At 48.2% G+C, this 18,504-nt stretch overlaps 2 protein-coding genes across 6 annotated transcripts in view; one reads left to right on the top strand and one right to left on the bottom strand.

Moving 5' to 3' along the window:
* The window catches only part of DUSP16 (dual specificity phosphatase 16), a 44,496-nt gene extending 31,261 nt beyond the window's left edge, over positions 1-13,235 (top strand). For 2 of the 3 annotated variants that reach the window (XM_081331592.1, XM_081331593.1), the window contains exons 5-8: positions 1,975-2,138; positions 2,714-2,873; positions 4,745-4,868; positions 11,678-13,235. In XM_081331592.1, the coding sequence (XP_081187718.1) occupies positions 1,975-2,138; positions 2,714-2,873; positions 4,745-4,868; positions 11,678-12,851 (1,622 nt within the window). In that variant the 3' untranslated portion in view covers positions 12,852-13,235. The remainder of the gene's footprint in view (positions 1-1,974; positions 2,139-2,713; positions 2,874-4,744; positions 4,869-11,677) is intronic. The other variant, XM_081331594.1, reaches the window with a different exon arrangement.
* The window catches only part of BORCS5 (BLOC-1 related complex subunit 5), a 35,121-nt gene continuing 21,582 nt past the window's right edge, over positions 4,966-18,504 (bottom strand). Inside the window, exon 5 of one of the 3 annotated variants that reach the window (XM_081331597.1) lies at positions 4,966-5,557. The gene's annotated coding sequence lies outside the window, so the exon portion shown is untranslated. Of the gene's footprint in view, positions 5,558-13,949; positions 18,294-18,504 lie in introns of those variants that run through there. The other 2 variants (XM_081331596.1, XM_081331598.1) reach the window with 2 other exon arrangements.

The raw sequence follows: 18,504 nt of genomic DNA, 5'->3' as shown, positions 1-18,504 counted from the left end.
CTCAGCATCCCTACAAAATTTTGGGCTAAAGTTTGCTGCCTCTATTCTTCCTCTGTATGGATTGTCATTGTCCACGGATACAATCTTAGTTTGTTTGGGATAAACATTAAGCAGCAGACCATCTTTTACCAACTGTATCTTTTCACCGTTGACAAAGAGATTCTTGAAGGCTGCCCCAGTTCCAGCCATTGGAGAGCTCTCCGCTGCACAGCCGAGGTTGTTAATACGTCTTGCAACCTTCTAAATTCCAATTCCTCTTCCTTCTAGCCCAGGGGTCTTCAGACGTGGCCCTTTTATGACCTGCTCAGGAATTCTGGGAGTTGAAGTCCACAGTCATAAAAGAGCCAAGGTTGCCTACCCCTGCTCCAGATAAGTGTGATAGATGACAATTCTGAACTCAGATTGGAGTCCTAAAGCAACCTTGTAGTTAACTCGCCCAATTCCCACATTGTATGTGGTGAAATTGTTTCTCTTTAAAAGTAAACAAAATTACTCCCCAATCCTTATCTACAAAATTATTTTGCTATAATAATCTGTCTTTGTCCTTTTGTATATCTCCCCTTTTACTGGTCCCCTAACTCTCCCCACGGCCTGGTTTTCCAGCTGCTTCCCTTAAGGCCAGAGTCACAGAGCAGCAAGCAGGCATTTCACAACTTGTCGTAAGATGGAATTTCTGGAGCATCGTTGCATCTTTTCACTGTTCTGCAATATTGGCCAAGCTTGGCCTGTAGGTGTGCAGTGCTGCAAATCACAGCCTACATTGCTGTTTCGTAATACTCAGGATTACAGAGACTCCTGGGATGGACAGCTTTGCCCCAGTGAACTGAACTGAAGGGTGTGAAGGAAGTCGGAGGCAGGAGCTTCGTTTCCATAGAGATCTTTTCGGTGACTGTGGCTTCAAGCACGAACGAAGAGGCTTTTGCATTGTTTGGTACAGTCGTTGATTTTCCTTCATCAAGAGCAGAAATTTGCAGAGACAAAAGAAGTGGAAGAGAATCACCAAGTAATCTTTTGCTGCTGGATTCCCTGAGCGTGCATAGATTTCGCGTTTGTTCTCTGCATGTCTGTGGAGGAAGCTATTGAAGAGCATCTACAATTTCTATTAAATAACGACCTCCTTGCATTCGTACTGGTATAATATTTTAGCCAGCAAGCGACTTTGAATTAGAAAATATGATTTTGGGGTGAGGGGGGAGGAGGATTGATCATTCTGCTATATTAGAAAGAACCTGTTGTTTCAACAATTCTTTCCTTCTTTATTTTCTACACCATAAATTTGAATAGCAGTTCAAGGCTGTCAGTCTCATTCTTGCAAGAACTGGTTTTGTAAATATTTGCATCAAAGTCTGAGCTGGGTAGCAACAGACTTCTAAATGTAAGAAAATTGGGACCCACAGAAGTAACTACATATTGATGCATACCGTAGATGCACGGAATAAGCCATAACAACATTGTGGGCACCAAAAATGTACATAATCTGTATCATACATCTGGTGACATCGTAACAGAATTGACAGTGCTGCGTACGAGTTCTCCTGTAGATGAATGGAACTTGCAGTGTGCATATATATCATTGCCAATCAAAAACATGTTGCACAATTGTAAAGAATTTGGGGAGCTGGTTGTTGAGAGACAAACTGTCAAAGGGAGGAGAGAAAGTCTCCTTGAATTTTGTGTGAATTTTGTAGTTAGAGGGACTTTTCAAGAAGTTCTTGTTGTAGTGGCAAGGGCTTCCATTTGTGTTTGGGAAGATTTTGCTCTTTCTTGATGTAAAAGTGTTTCTCTGGAGGATGCATTTCTGTGTGGTTTTGCTTTTTCAGCTGCCTTGAAGATAAAAGCAAAAAAAAAAGTGTTGGGAGAAGAAACGCTGAGGCCAGGTTGAACCTCATTAGCAAATTAGGGAAGTGATTTGAGTTGGATGTTGCTGTTACTATTTGAAATGAAATTGGAAAACTCTGCACTTCTTTATTCCAGGTGGATTTGCTGAATTTTCCAATTGTTTCCCTGGCCTTTGCGAAGGAAAATCAATCCTGGTGCCTTCCTGCATCTCTCAGCCTTGCTTACCAGTTTCCAGCACGGGCCCCACCCGGATCCTCCCCCACCTGTATCTGGGGTGCCAAAGAGATGTCCTCAACAAGGTAGGCAGGCACCGGGATGGGGAGACATCAGGGTGCCCTCGAGCCTCATAGCGAACAGGGCAGCAGGGCGAGGCTTCATCAGCACCCTAAACACTTGGCAAATTGAGGCCATCCTTGGTTATAGGGAACGCAAACTCCAGGAAGACACAGCACTGGGTCACGTAGGATGTCTCTCTGTTGCCCCTCTCACTTGAGTAGGGTGGACACACTTTGGATCCCTTCCCTGAAACAGTGTAATCTGGTGGGAACTGCCAAGCCTTCCTATTAGTCAGGGGGTCTTCAAACATGGCCCTTTTATGACTTGTGGACGCTGGCTGTGGAAGTCATAAAAGGGCCAGTTTGAAGGCCCCTGCCTTACAAAAATTTAAGATTTAAGATCCCTACTATTAGTCACGCCTCCCCCCTCTTCCCATGTTCATTTGTCCCCAACACAGGTGACCTTTGGAAGGCTTTAAGAGGGGGGGGCAGTTTCTCCAAGCACCGTGGCTTGGATGAGGAATCTCCCATCTCCGGAGAGCAGGGATGTGAGCCGGGTGAAAATAAAAGTTATTTATGAGTAAGACTTCTTTTCACAGGAGCTAATGCAACAGAACGAGATTGGCTACGTCTTAAACGCCAGCAACACGTGTCCCAAACCCGACTTCATCCCAGAGTCCCACTTCTTAAGGGTGCCGGTGAACGACAGCTTCTGCGAGAAAATCTTCCCTTGGCTGGACAAGTCCGTGGACTTCATAGGTAAAGGTCTGAGTTAAGCAGGGGTCTCTTTGCCACTCCAAGAACGCATTTCCACCCCGTTTCCAGGTGTAGGTTTCTAGGGATTGAGAAAGGGCTCCCACCTCAGGAGCAGCAAGGACATTAAGGAAAGGTCAAGAGGCAAGCCCAGTGGCTTTTTTTAGCCACCACTCCTTTTTAAAGCTTCAGTTAGTTGGGTCTTTCCCATGTGCCTGCTTTCCTTAAAATGCTGAGTTGATATATGATCACAGGAAAAACATGTTTGGTTTTTAGGAGTGCCTTGGATTACCTTTTGAACATGATAAGTTCCTCCTTCTCCAATTCCCGCCATTTTCTCAGGGAAGGTTTTACAGTGTTAACATAGAAGAGTGAACATAGGGGTGTCAACCATCTTGGCTCTTTGGATCACACCTTGCAAGTACCCCTGGATAAAAGGGAGATTCTGTCTAGATCAGGGGTAGGCAACCTTGGCCCTTTTATGACTCGTGGACTTCAACTCCCAGAATTCCTCAGCCAGCATGGCTCAGCTTGGAAACCTTTCCCTTTCCTCTCAGCATGGCTGGCTGAGGAATTCTGGGAGTTGAAGTCCACGAGCCATAAAAGAGCCAAGGTTGCCTACCCCTGGACTGTGTTCCCATCAGATTTGCTGAGACTTTGTGGCATGAGATAGTTAAAATTTGGGGCGAAACACAAACAATATGTCCAGTCTGCTATGCTCTTGATGAGGTCTCTTGTCTAAAATGAGAATGTTGCTTTATAGTCCTTCTACAGAGAAAGTATGCAGATAGTCCTATATATATAAATAAATTGTTTGGTTTTTATATAGTCAATGTTTGCAGGAACTGGTTATGTCTAGTCTAACAAAGAGAAGGAGTAGGGGTGGCATAGCAGTCTTCCAATATTTGAGGGGCTCCACGAAGAAGAGGAGGGGGTCAGTCTATTCTCCAAAGCACCTGAGGGCAGGAGGAGAAGCAACAGATAGAAACTAATCAAGGAGAGGAGCAACCTGGAACTAAGGAGGAATTTCCTGACAGTGAGGACAATCAATCAGTGGAACTCCTTGCCTCCAGAAGTTGTGGATGCTCCATCACTGGAGGCTTTTAAGAAATGAGTAGCCATTTGTCTTCTGCCTAACTAGGAGGTTGGACTAGAAGACCTCCAAGGTCCCTTCCAACTCTGTTAATAATCCAACTCTGTTAATTTTGTATTCTGTTTTACAAAACTATTAGCTGCAGAAGAAATATGGGTAAGGAGGACTAGCCAACCTTTCATTACTCACAAGCCAACCTTTCATTACTCACTGGATTAGCTTTCTATACAGTATTATATGTAATCTTTAATCACTGCCTGTGTCAATTGCCCCTGTTTTCACCTCCCCAATCCTCACTGACAGCTCTGAAAACCGCTCCTGCACTTACATTTGATCTTGCAAACTGGATCTGGAGCCCAAGTGTGCATAGGCAGCTCAGCCCAGTGGACAATAATTCATAATAAAATGGACATTTTAAACACATTGGGGGGGAAACCCTGTGATTTGATGCAAGATGCAACTGACCGTATCCACCGATATGAAAAACACAGCTGTTTTAAGTGCAGCATTTCAACTGATAAAATGGCCCAGTGGTCTTCAAACTTGGCCCTTTGATGACTCGTGGACTTCAACTCCCAGAATTCCTCAGCCAGGCATGCTGGCTGAGGAATCCTGGGAGTTGAAGTCCACGAGTCATCAAAGGGCCGAGTTTGAAGACCCCTGAAATAGCTCATCTCTCTACTTCTCCCACCAAGGAGGATGATTCTGATTATCTATGTGCTTCTGATTTTCCTCCTCTTTGGAGTATCCCAGATTGATTTTTGTTTCTCTTTGCTTGCCACAGAAAAAGCAAAAGCTTCAAACGGTTGTGTCCTAGTCCACTGTTTAGCTGGAATATCCCGCTCAGCCACAATTGCCATTGCCTATATAATGAAAAGGATGGATATGTCCTTAGATGAGGCCTACAGGTAAGGAAGGGGAAAAAAAGCTCTTTTCATCCTGAAGAAACTCATCCAGGCAGGTGGGACTTAACTATTTCCAGCATCCTGGTTGGAAAAATGGCTTCCATGCGGTCAGGGCAGGTCAGTTGCAGAAGGCTGGGAGTGGACATGGCAGAACGGGACTCCCATTTCTCATTCATTAAGAGTGGCACGACCCCTGGATTTCCTAGGAACCTCTGGCGGATTACCAGCTCAGATTAGTAATCTACCCTACTGTGCCACTATTTATTGTGTGTGAACTGACAGTCCTTGGTTTACAATCAGTCACTTAGCAGCCAGTTATGACAGACCCACAAAAACAGGGGTCTTCAAACCTGGCCCTTTTATGACTTGTGGACTGCACAAAAACATGCTTTTGACCCGGATTCAAAGGTCCAATGGTTGCCCCCACCCCGCTGATGACATGATCACGTCTTGGTCACCTGGCAACCAGCCTGTATCTATGGCTGTTTGCGGCATCCCCTGGTTGAAAACATCCATGGCACAATTTATAAATGTAGCACACTAAAAATAACAACTCATGGGGAAAATCCGAGAAAAAAAATATTCTATCTTCTCTGGAACAATTCAGTCTTTAACATCTACTGATTACAGAGAGAGTTTTGTCTTCTTCCCTCCAGCAATTCATTTTTCAAACGTCAGGGTAAGTTGGGATTCTGCAAGAAAATGGTAATGGAAGCAAACTGAGAGAACAATCTCAATTTAAAATTCAAGCTCAACCTTGTTCTCGGGCAGAAAGCTGCCTCTCCTTGAAAACAAAACAGAATCGTGCTGATTGGAGACAGAATTTAACTAGCTGTGAATTTGTTTCTGCTTTTCATAAAGCATGCAGTATTTCTGCCCAGATTAGATATAGTGTAGTATATTTGCATATTTTAGAATCAAGGAGCCAAGCTTCCCTTTTTCTGCAGTAATTCCTCATCCTTCTTGTGAGACTGGAATGCACAAAAAGTATAAGTATGTAAAATCAATGATCTATCATGCCATCATGGTATGTGACACCAGAAGAAAAGGATGAATGAAGATAGGTAGGTAGGTAGGTAGGTAGGTAGTAGAGATATAGACAGACATAGACAGATATAATGTATGGCAGTGAAAGTTGGACCGTAAGAAAGGCTGAGCGCCAAAGAATGGAGGCCTTTGAACTATGGTGCTGGAGAAGACTCCTGCGAGTCCCTTGGACTGCAAGGCAATCAAACCGGTCAATCCTAGAGGAGATCAACCCTGACTGCTCTTTAGAAGGCCAGATCCTGAAGCTAAAACTCAAACACTTTGGCCACCTAATGAGAAGGAAGGACTCACTGGAGAAGAGCCTAATGCTGGGAAAGGTGGAGGGCAAGAGAAGAAGGGGACGACAGAGAATGAGGTGGCTGGATGGAGTCACTGAAGCAGGAGGCGTGAGCTGAAATGGACTCCAGAAGATGGTAGAGGACAGGAAGGCCTGGAGGAATGTTGTCCATAGGGGCGCGATGGGTCGGACACGACTTTGCAACTAACAACAAAAGACAGATATAGATTCATAAAGCTATAGACAATAGAGAGAGACAGGCAGACGGATAGTAGATACATATATATATATACATATAGTCACAGATATTTATTTATTTATTTATTTATTGATGGGATTTATATCCCGCCCTATCTCCTGAAGGACTCAGGGCGGCTCACAATAAAACATATAATAAGTGCATAAATCAAGATAAATGAAATTGAGAACATCAGTGCAATAAAAAATTAGAGAATTTAAAAATGAATTAAAAATACTAAATATAAATTAATTAAGATGCCTGTCAGTCTAGGTCAGCTTGGTGGAACAGGTGTGTTTTGAGGCCGCGGCGAAAGGATTGGAGGTTTTGGGCTATCCGAAGCTCAGGGGGGAGCTGATTCCATAGGGTTGGTGCTCCCACAGAGAAGGCCCTCCCCCTGGGGGTCGCCAGCCGACATTGCCTAGCTGACGGTACCCTGAGGAGGCCTTCTCTGTGTGAGCGTACTGGACGATGGGAATTTGTTCCCGGCAGCAGATGGTCCTGCAAGTATCCCGGACCTAAGCCATGTAGGGCTTTAAAGGTAAGTACCAGCACCTTAAATCTCACCCGGAGGGCAACTGGTAGCCAATGCAGCTCCCGCAGGAGGGGTGTAATATGGGAGTATCGGGAAGCTCCCATCACAACCCGCGCAGCTGCATTCTGCACCAGCTGAAGCCTCCGGGTGGTCTTTAAGGGCAGCCCCATGTAGAGAGCATTACAGTAATCAATACGGGAGGTAACGAGTGCGTGGGTGACTGTACGTAGGGCATCTCGGTCCAAAAAGGGGCGTAATTGGTATATAAGACGAATCTGGGCAAATGCCCCCCTAGCCACGGTTCCAATGTGATCTTCAAAACTGAGTCGTGAATCTAGGAGGACGCCCAGATTGCGTGCTTTATCAATGGGAGGTAACATCTCTCCTCCTATAGTCAGAGATGGAACCTCTTGGACTAAACGAGATGACGGTATGTACAGCCACTCAGTCTTGGCCGGGTTGAGTCGAAGCCTGTTTTCTCCCATCCAAATCTGTACCGCTTCCAGACAACGGGACATCACATCGAGGGCATCACTGGGTTGGTTCGGGGTGGAGATGAATAGCTGGGTATCATCAGCATATTGATGATATTTCACCCCGAAGCTACGGATGATCTCTCCCAGCGGCTTCATATAGATGTTGAACAGGAGGGGCGAGAGCACCGAACCCTGAGGCACTCCACAATTAAGAGGCCTAGGGCTTGACCTCTGCCCTCCTGCCAACACCGTCTGCGAACGGTCCGAGAGGTAGGAGGAGAACCAACGCAGAACGGTGCCTCCCACTCCCAGCCCCTCAAGACGACGCAGTAAGATACCATGGTCGATGGTATCAAAAGCCGCTGATAGATCTAATAGGACCAGGACAGAAGAATAACCTCTATCTCGGGCCCGCCAGAGATCATTCACCAGCGCGACCAATGCCGTCTCCGTGCTGTGCCCCGGTCTGAAACCCGATTGGTACGGATCTAGATATTCAGCTTCCTCCAGGTTCAAAGGGAGCTGTCGTGCCACCACGCTCTCAACGACCTTCGCAAGGAAGCGAAGGTTGGAGACAGGACGGAAGTTGTTTAAAACAGCTGGGTCCAGTGCCGGTTTCTTGAGGAGGGGCCTTACCACCGCCTCTTTCAAGGCAGCAGGGAAGTACCCTTCACTCAGTGAGGCATTGATAACTGCTAGGAGCCAGCCTCGTGTAACCTCCCGAGAAGCATAGACTAGCCAGGAGGGACACGGGTCCAACAAACATGTGGCGGCACTTAGTTTCCCCATGATCTTGTCCACTTCATCCGGAGTCACAGGATCGAACTCTTCCCAAATGTACTTGGCCAACTTCATCGTTTTCCTCTCGTTAGATACTGCCCAGTCAGAGTCCAGACCAGCCCGAATCTGAGCAATTTTGTCCACCAGATATTTACTAAATTCCTCAGCCCGTCCATGTAGGGGGTCCTCTCCCGTCTCTTGACTTAAAAGGGAGCGGACCACTCTAAATAGGGCGGCCGGGCGATTATCTGCGGACGCAATGAGGGTGGTGAAGTAGGCGTGCTTTGCCACCCTCATTGCCACAAGATAGGATCTAGAAAAGGATCTTAACTGTGTTCGGTCAGACTCGGACCGACTGGCTCTCCAAATGCTCTCTAGGCCCCTTCTCTGGCGCTTCATCTCCCGCAGGTCCTTGGAGAACCAAGGAGCGAGTCGGGACTTGCGCCGGGTCAGAGGCCGCAAAGGGACAACGCGGTCGAGCGCCTCCGAAGCAGCCTGTTGCCAGGCATTAACTAAGGACTCGACCGGGTTGTGGGAGAGGGAGGTGGGAATCGGTCCAAGCGCCATCTGGAATTTATCTGGGTCCATCAGGCGCCTGGGGCGGAACCACCTGGTCGGTTCCGCTTCCTGACATCGGGGGGTGACGTGACGGAGGCCCAACCGCAGGAGGTAGTGGTCTGTCCATGAAAGGGGTTGTGATGTTGGAGTAACCCCACCCATCCCATTTAGCCACTGCCCAGAGACAAAAATTAGATCCGGCATGTTTCCTCCCTCGTGAGTTGGGTCCTGAGTAATTTGAGTAAGGTCCATGGCCGTCATGGAGGCCATGAACTCTCGGGCCACTTCTGATGCACTGCCCAGGGAAGGTAGATTAAAATCTCCCAGTACCATAAGCTTTGGAAATTCGACCGCCAATCCTGAGATGGCGTCAGGTAGCTTGGGTAGAACCGTTGCTGTGCAGCTTGGAGAGAGGTATACCAGAAGTAGGCCCAACTGACCACCAGGACCCCACCTTAAGAGGAGGGATTCACATCCGTCTATCTGAGGGGCAGTGGCCTCCCGCGGATGGAGGGTCTCTCTGATAACGATCGCCACGCCACCTCCCCTACCCTGAGCTCGAGGTTGATGTAGCACACGGAAACCTGGGGGGGATAAATCAGTCAGAGGGACCCCTCCCTCTGGGCCCAGCCAGGTTTCCGTGATGCATGCCAGGTCTGCGCCTTCCTCCTCGATCAAGTCATGGATGAGGGGAGCTTTATTCACAACAGACCTGGCATTAAAATAGATCAGCCTGAGCTCAGGAGTCAGACCTCCCTCTTCCCCAGGGCAGCAAGCGGGAGCCAGAGGGTCAGAGCGCGCCACAGCAAGAAGATAGCGTGGGCGTGATCTCAGAATACGATATGACCCTCTGCTCCTCCATCTGCTGCCATTCCCAATTACTGTGGGGATCGGTATCCCTGTCCCATCCCCCTGGTTTACAAGACTCTCCATGGCCCTCATATTGCCGCGACCATTGGCCAACTTAGGCTGAGACAGGTCCGGTGGGATCTTCCCCTCGATTTGCTGGGCCTGACCCTCCCCCCTCCCTAACCCTTCAAAAAAATTTAAAAGAAAACCCAAGAGCCTCTTCTTGGCGCCATGCCACCTCTCGGGGTCCCAGGACCCGTCATTAAGGAAACGGCGGCGTAGGTCTGATGGCCATCTCTGAGAGAGTGGGGAAGCTCTCAGGGCAAGTAGCTCACTTCTGGTGTAAGCCATCAGAGGTGGAAATAGGAGTAAAGGACGAGCTGGTAGGAACAACTGCATATCAAGACCACAGAGCTGAAGTAGTGGCTCCTGAGAACATGGTCACCCTCTCACAGTGATCAGGATCTCAGGGGGTCACCATCCAGCTCCGGGTAGGTCGCAGGAGGAGAGAGAGTCCGGTGAATGCTAGCATAGTCTGTTGGTGGATAACTTCGTAGCTCCGGTGATGAGCGGTGGTAGTTCATCTATCTCCATGCCTAAGATGTCATCGCGACCGAGGGGCTGTAGTCAGTCTCCGGTGAAAAAATGAAGGAGGGATTATCTGGACTTAAAGTTATGATCCCGAGAGGATAACTGCTATCTCGGGGGCCTTTCGGCACATCCCACCTCCAAATAAAGCTTCAGGTGGTCCCTGGTGAATTCCGCCCTCCAGACCAGATATAGGAGGGTTTTAAATGGCGCTCTAGCCTACAGACGGTGGCCATCATCCCACAGATCTCTGTCGTGGGGGGGGAGCGCGAAGATCTTATAGATGGGCAGATGGGGGGCAGTAGCCACCAATTCTGGAGCCTCGCCGTCCAGGCTACCTTTGTAGGCAGCCCCAGGTCGTTACAGCTCCTCCGCAGGTGGCTGCAGGGCCGGACCGTTTGTCTATCGAAGGGAGATCGATCAGGTCGTTGTATGTCCGTTGCAGGCTTCCGCATGCCGCGCATCCAAGCAGGCCGCTTAACAGCTGATTTGGAGGCCGCCGCAAGATCCCACCGGCAGCTGCCGGCTAGTATATGCTCTCTGCCGGTCTGAACGAGCCAGAAAAGGCTGGAAACTGCGCGTTGCAGCCCGCCCATCACCGGCCGCTTTACAGGCTGCCGCGGGGTGCCGCCGGTTACTCGCATCCAAGCTGGCCGCTTAACAGCTGATTTGGGGACCGCCGCAAGATCCCATCGGCAGCTGCCGGCTGGTATATGCTCTTTGCTGGTTTGAGCGAGCCAGAAAAGGCTGCAAACTGCACGTTGCAGCCCGACCATCCTCGGCCGCTTTACAGGTTGCCGTAGGGTGCCGCCGGTTGCTTTCGGCCGTTGTAATTCGACCGTCAGCCTGATCGAGCCGTTCCGCTTGGCCCCTTCGAGTCCGGGAGCCTTGCCTCCTTGCCGCTTCGCCATCCCTTTCCAATACCGCCCCGTTGTTACTACTGGCGCTCATTACGGGCTCCACCAAAGCCTCGGAGGGTCCTGTCGCCCATCCGGGCTAGGGAACAGCAGCCCCCTGCAGGGCTCCATGCCAAACTCGCATCCTTTGATCTCCGCGATCAGCTGCGGAGATTCATAGAGATGATAGAGCTATAGATAATAGAGATAGGATAGATAGATAGGTAGATGCAGATGATAATTGATAGATAGATGACAGACTTGGGTATATGCTAAATGATTCATAAAAGACTGATTTGGAAGAAGAGTTGCAATGAGAGCAAAGAGCCAGGCATGCAATTTCCAGATCATTATTTAAGGAAGCAGAGCCTACGTGGAGGGTCAAAGGTGACTTTGCTTTAAAAGAAGGGTGTGTTTTAAATAGTTGCACAATGGGTGACCTTAGATTGCCTTGGAAAGTAACGCTGGCAGCCTAGCCAACCTCAGTGAATATTTTGTATGCACAATTTGAGCCTTGAGCTCAAGGTCCATTGGCTGAATGCCCTTTTCCTTTTGAAATCCCACTTAGGTTTGTGAAAGAGAAGAGGCCCACCGTTTCTCCCAACTTCAACTTCCTCGGTCAGCTTCTGGACTTTGAAAAGAAGATCAAGAGCCAGGCGGGCGGCGGTGGACTGGTTAGCAAGCTCAAGCTTTTGCATTTGGAAAATGGCAGCAACCACGGCGCAGGCGGTGGGCCCCCCGCCATCCTGCGGGCCTCTTCTCTGCTCGGTGCTTCCTGTGCCTCGGAGAACGCGGAGCAGAATCCCCTCCAGCCAGGAAACCCAGCGGCTGCCCCCCCCTCTCTGCCCCCCGCAGAGGGCGGCTCCTCGGTGCAAGGCAGAACCGGACTAAACAGCCCCTCCTCCGACAAAGTGGAAGACAGCAACCGATTAAAGCGCTCCTTCTCCCTCGACATCAAGTCCGCCTCTTGCGCCACCAGCCAGGCCGCTTCGGGACCGGCGGCCCCCTCCCTGGGAGAGGACGTGCCGGAGTACTACAAGCACCCGGCCACTTTGGAAGCGGGCAGCAAATTGTGCCAGTTCTCTCCGGTCCAGGAGGTTTCCGAACAGACGCCCGAGGGCAGCCCCGCGAAGGAACAGGCCACGCTCCCGGAGAAGCCCCAGCAGGGCTGGCAGCCGGACAGCCAGGGCAAGCGGCAGCATTTGGGCAGGGCCGGCTGTCCCGCTCAGAGGTCACCCTTGTACCCGTTGCATCGAAGTGGCAGCGTGGAAGATAACTACAGGGCCAACTTCCTCTTCGGCCTTTCCACCAGTCAGCAGCACCTGGCCCAGTCTGCCGCCGGGCTGGGTCTGAAAGGCTGGCATTCGGACATCTTGTCCCCCCAAACCTCCGCGGCTTCCCTGGCCGGCAGCTGGTACTTCACTGCTGACCCCTCCCATATTTATTCCGCTTCCGCCATCTACGGGGGGAGCGCCACTTACTCGGCCTTCAGCTGCAGCCAGCTGCCCACGGGAGGCGAGCAGGCGCACGGCGTGCGGAGGAGAGAGAAGCACGGCGAGCGAGGCGACTCCCGGCGCAGTTGGCACGAGGAGAGCCCTTTTGAGAAGCAGTTCAAGCGGAGGAGCTGCCAGATGGAATTTGGGGAGAGTATCATGTCGGAGAACAGGTCCCGAGAGGAGCTTGGGAAAATGGGCAGCCAATCCAGCTTTTCGGGCAGCATGGAGATTATTGAAGTCTCTTGACTCTCGTCGACAACTTTTTTCCCCCCATTCCTTCTTCTTTCCCAATTTTCTACAAAACAATTCCCTGTAAATCTGAAATTTCAGAATACTGTTCAGCTTCAGTATGGATGAAATGAACAAAATCGGTTGTGCGTGCGTGCGGGTGTGGCTTTGTGCGTGCGCGTGCACACACACAGGCCCGTGAGTGTATTCGAGAGAGATTAAATGGTAAATTTAATTTTTGAAATAGACAATCAGCTCTTTTCTTGCCTTGCACGTTCTCGTCACCTTAAGGCAGGAAAAAATTGCAGTTATTCTCCTAAGTTTCCCTTAACAAATGAAGCAGAGGCTGGCACAGTTGCCCATCCTTGTTGTCTTTCATGAATCGGCCTTTGTTAAGCAGACGAGATGTTTGTTTCTACTGAAGTTTTGATTGAAAGGTGTGACTGAAAATGGAGTTTGTGCCCTCTGCTGCTGTAAATTTTTTCAAGAAACACGTCTGAACGAAGCTTCTCGGTCGTCCGGGTGGCGTTGTCTGGAAACTGGCCTTGTTTTCTTTTTGGTCTGAAACATTTCGCACTTCGGAAGCTACTTGGATAAGCTGCGAAACGTTTCAAACCAGAAAGGAAAAAAGAACAGACGTCCGGTTTCCCAAGAAACACGTCTCAATGGGAGCGGAGACAGACTTTAAGACGTGAGCTATTTGCACAGCCATTGTAGGACTGCCACCTTAGTAGGCAGCCTTCTTTAAATTGCCCGGTCAGCACATCTCAAAATGAGGGGGGGGGGAAACCCAGGCAGACTTTTTCAGGTTCTGGATGAGTTGCTAACTGTTGGTGAGGACTAGCCTGTTAGACTGCAAGCTGTCCCACGTGCACATTTTCAGGTTTATGTCTTAATTTGTGTCTAATGTTCAAGGTACACAATATGCCTGCAATTGAGACCCAACACTTGCTGTTGTGCAGACGCCTGAACTGGATCTGGGAGACATACGTCCTCCTCACCCGTCTACCAAGGACATTCACCCAAGAAGTGCCCAACAATTTCCATGATCCCAGCCCACAAAGCATAATCCCCACTTCTAGGCCCAGACATTGGCAAGTCAGGCAGGGATGCAAAACGAGGGGACATTTTTGATACTCTTGGGGTTTTTTTGGTGTGTGTGTGTGTGTGTGTGTGTGTATGTGTGTGTTAGGGACGCATCAGAGGGATTCCATTCTGTACTTCCAATCAGTACAGGTGGAATGTAAAGCACAAGAAACAGGAATAAGTTGTATCTGAAAGGGATCAATTTACCATCCTGAACTTCAAAATGTATAGGAGCCAGCCTTGTGCTGCAGCTGCCAAAAAAGCCAACACAGTGCTAGGCTGCATGAACAGAGGGATAGAATCAAGGTCACGTGAAGTGTTAATACCACTTTACAATGCCTTTGTAAGGCCACACTTGGAACACTGCATCCAGTTTTGGTCACCACGATGTAAAAAAGATGTTGAGATTCTGGAAAGAGTGCAGAGAAGAGCAACAAAGATGATCAGGGGAGTGGAGGCTGAAATATATAAAGAAGGGTGGCTGGAATTGGGTAGGTCTAGTTTAATGAAGAGAAGGACGAGGGGTGACAGGACAGCAGCCTTCCAGTATCTCAGGGGCTGCCCCAAAGAAGAGGGAGTCAAGCTATTCTCCACCTGAAGGCAGGATAAGAAGCAGCGGATGGAAACTGAATAAGGAGAGAAGCAACCTAGAACTAAGGAGAAACTTCCTGACAGTTGGAACAATTAACCAGTGGAACCACCTGCCTCCAGAAGGGGTGAAAGTTGCGAATGCACTCAGAACTGAGTAGGAATACTGTCAGAGGTTCTCTGCTGTTCTCCACCACCCAAATGAACCCCCCACCCCCCCAAGGCAGAGTTTGTCTTTTGGCTGTTGTTCTTGGAGAGGAGATAACTCTGCTGGTTCCTCTGAAAATCCATGCCGGGAGGACCTGGGATGTTTACAGAGGGGCGGAGAATAGGACGGGACAGAATGTAAATAATAAAATCAAATAATAAAAGACGCAGCTGTGAAGACAGCCCTGTCCAAGGACTGCGAGGTGCCCCTCCTTCCTTTTTTTCTCTCCACCCCATTTTTTAAGCATCGATATTTTTTTTCCGGCCAATGTAGAAACTGTAAAGTTTTTTTCCCCTCTCACAATCCCGAAAGATATGCAAGCTGTTGTGTGCCGAAAACGGGGAACAGCTGCCACGTTTCTCTTTGCATCACCAAGATTGAAAGGCGAAATGCCATTAAAAGGTAGTCCTCGACTTACAATTGTTCATTTAGTGACTGCTTGAAGTTAGAATGGTACTGAAAAAAGTGACTTACGACTCTTTTTCACACTTTACGACCTTTACAACATCCCTGTGGCCGCGTGATCCAAATTCACTTAAGGACTTAAGTGTTACTAACTTAACAACTGCGGCGATCCAAACTGCTAGATTGTGTTTTTGCCTCGTAAAGTGAGGCAAAACTCGCTTAACGACTGTCTTGCTTAGCCGTGGAAACTTGGGGCTCCATCGTAGTCGTAGGTTGAGGACGGCTTGTACCGGGGTGCAGGCAGACTCTCTCCTCACTTCCATATTGAAATTCTTCATTCAGCTTACGTTATTTATGGGCGCCTGGAGCAGGTGTCCCATATTTAATGACGCTGGCGCTGGATCCCTCTCCAAAGTTAACCGTACAGAACAGGCTGTTCTACGTGAGGAAGAGTCATGTCAACAACCCAGCCCAGCCTTCTGCTGGTTCTGGTGGCTGATGCAAAAGAGACAAGTGAGAACTGGTGTGAAATATTTAAATCAAAGCTTACTCCCTGTCAGGAAATGGTTAGTTATGTAAGAAAAGTTACCCTCTCAACAGCGATCCGGGTACATTACAAGCTTGTCTCTCTTTCGCTTACCGCTTCATGAGTTCTACATTACAGTTATGGTTGATTGGATTATCTACTCTCAGTACGGGCTACTTTCCCTGTAACGGTCCCATTTAAGAGCGCTATAGCGCCAAATGACATCATGATTTTCACCGGTGAACCATCTGCACTTACTTCGTTTATCATACACAGCTCGTCACTGCACCATGGAAATACCCATCGGCATCTCTAGAGAGGGCACTGGGGAACCTTAAAAACATAGTTGGGGGGGGGAGGGAATGGGAAACGAGGATGGAGGACTTCCAAGCCCTGGACCATCTCAACAAAGCCCGTTCTCTTGTGGCACGAAGCGGAGACCACCCAGAAGGAAGAAGGCAGATGCTGCATCAGGTTATCTATATTTTGCGCGTTTATTAATAAATATGTCAAGTAATGACCAGACACTGTTCACAGAAGGAAATTCAAGGCAAGGCAAAAAATAAAAAAAAATGACAAAAACACTGTATTTTCCACAAAGGAAAATACATAGAACATTTTCTGCAGTTTTCAAGAAACTACTTGAACACCGTCTTACTTTCCCTATTCTGTATTTTAAGACCTCAAATTAACCCCTTTCGGTACACTTAAAAGATTCCTGAGAAACCCCAGGAAAAAAAAACATCTAGCAGTTCGTTTTTTAATGCCCGATTTCGAGTAAAGCGGGATACGTTCTTAGGAATCCGGGATACACTTCTATCAAGATACAGCTCTTAATGGATCAGGATGGAGAGGACCGCCTACCCGGACTGACTCAACGCTGGAGGATGCAATACATGGAAATGGCACACAAGTGCACACGAGGGCGTCTCTTCCGGCCTGGGTGTCTGCACATCGTGGCTTTCTCTCCGGCTCAGGACTGCCTCGTGGGCCGAAGGAAGTCGCCACTGAAAGCTTCAACCACATCCAACGTTTTCTGAGTGTCAGGGTTGGTGACCCACTGAGCATCTAAGAGTAACTTGGTGCCAGCGTTTATTCCAGGCAGGGGTTGAAATAGCCTTTGCAAGACTCTCGCAGTCCCGAATTTACCTGCAGCGTGCCCAGTGAGAGGCAGTGTCCTAGCATCAATCAGATGTGTTGCAACTTGGTGAAAATTTGGCTGGAATAGGAAAAATTTGTTTTCATTCTCTAAATGGCTACAGTGGATTTTAGTGACAAGAACTATGGTGCGAGTTCGTATTAAGCAAATGAGGTTGAATTTGCAAAAGAAGAAGGCGAGTGTAACAATATTCTGCCAGAAGATAACTGGCTGTTTATAATACTGCTGCCAAAAGATAAACCACCAGTTTACACATTTTTGTTAGAAACATAAGCTTCTAACAAGTATGTTTTTCTAAATATATCTTTGGCGTATTAAAGCCCAACAAATCAACTTGAGGCATGCTCTTGGCTGTTAATTCTTGACTAGAGTTTTATACAATAAAATGTGAATGCAGTTTTATTGCATTTAATATGTGTTCATTTTCAATCAATGAAAACAGAATATTTTGCAGAGAAGAGCAGCCAGAAGTTAGGGACTTTCAGAATTACAACTAAATCTTTTCCTGGTGATTAGAACAGATTTTTCAAATAAAAAATTAAAATACCTCTGTAAGCAACATTGTGCAATATTTATTAAATACGCATCTGCTGCCGTTTCAAACATGGCTCTTGTAGGAGTTCACCATAAAAATACAAGCTATCTAAACGATTTCAGATGATAAAAAAAAAATCGCACCATGGTAGAATAGCAAATAGTTCTTTTTTATATACAGAAAACAAAAAACAAAAAAAGAAGAAGGAAAAAATGTGACACACCATCAACTGTCCCAAACTGTCAGCCCCAAAGGCTGGGGAAGGAAGGAAAAGCTTTCTTAATCCGCTCTGGTAGCCCAAAGACGGACAACAGCAAGAGTACGAGGCCCCCGCAGCGATATTCCCCCAGCTGGTTTCCAGTCTGCATTGGGAACCGTGTTGGGGAAAGAGATCGCCGTAATTCTTTGAATCACCTTGGAAGAATAACAGCGAGGCATTCAAACACCTGAGCAGGTGTTCTGCACCTTTTTATTTCCAATGCCCTGCCTTCCATGTTATTGTCAAGAGAACTGGGTGTTTCTACCGGTGAAAGGAACTGCATTTCTTCCATGAACAACTACCGAGGGTCAGGTCTGACCTTCCCCGATCTGGCTCCTGACCACGGTCAACCTCCGTGGTCTGTGGGAATCCTAGGCAGCATTGAATCAAGCCATAGCTGAGCTGGGATCTTCGTCCTGGCGACAGGACTGCACGTCCCTGGCGGGAGGGACCTCCGGGCAGGGCAGAGGGCGGATTCGCTTGCCTCCGTCTTTGAGCACTAGGAACCTGGGTGTCCGTACCTTACTGAGGTAACAATAGTATTAAAAGGTACAGGGGAAATGCCAATCATTTAACCTCTTGTCCAGAGACTGCCCCCCCAATTAAATATTCTTTTCTCATACAAAATGCAAAACTGACTCTACATGTTTGTCTCTCGGTGTCCTCACTGGCCAGTCCTGAAATCCGATCATCTCTGTGGCAGAGAAAACAAAGCACGGAAACGAAAGATTACTATTCCTCCAATCGATTAGGGAGATGAGTTCGAGCACGATATTTTTCAAGCCAGGCCAGTACATCGATTTGGATGAATTGCTGAGAAGGGCCGATTACAGTAAATATAAAAATGGGGAAATCCACTTTTCCTTTTGTGGCAAAGCCACTACTAAGGTATGATTAAAGTATGT

This window comes from Vipera berus (assembly GCF_964194415.1).
Source record: "Vipera berus genome assembly, chromosome: 6".
NCBI lineage: Eukaryota > Metazoa > Chordata > Lepidosauria > Squamata > Viperidae > Vipera > Vipera berus.
The sequence above is the reverse complement of the archived record's forward strand: the minus strand, read 5'-3'. Positions and strand labels throughout refer to the sequence as shown.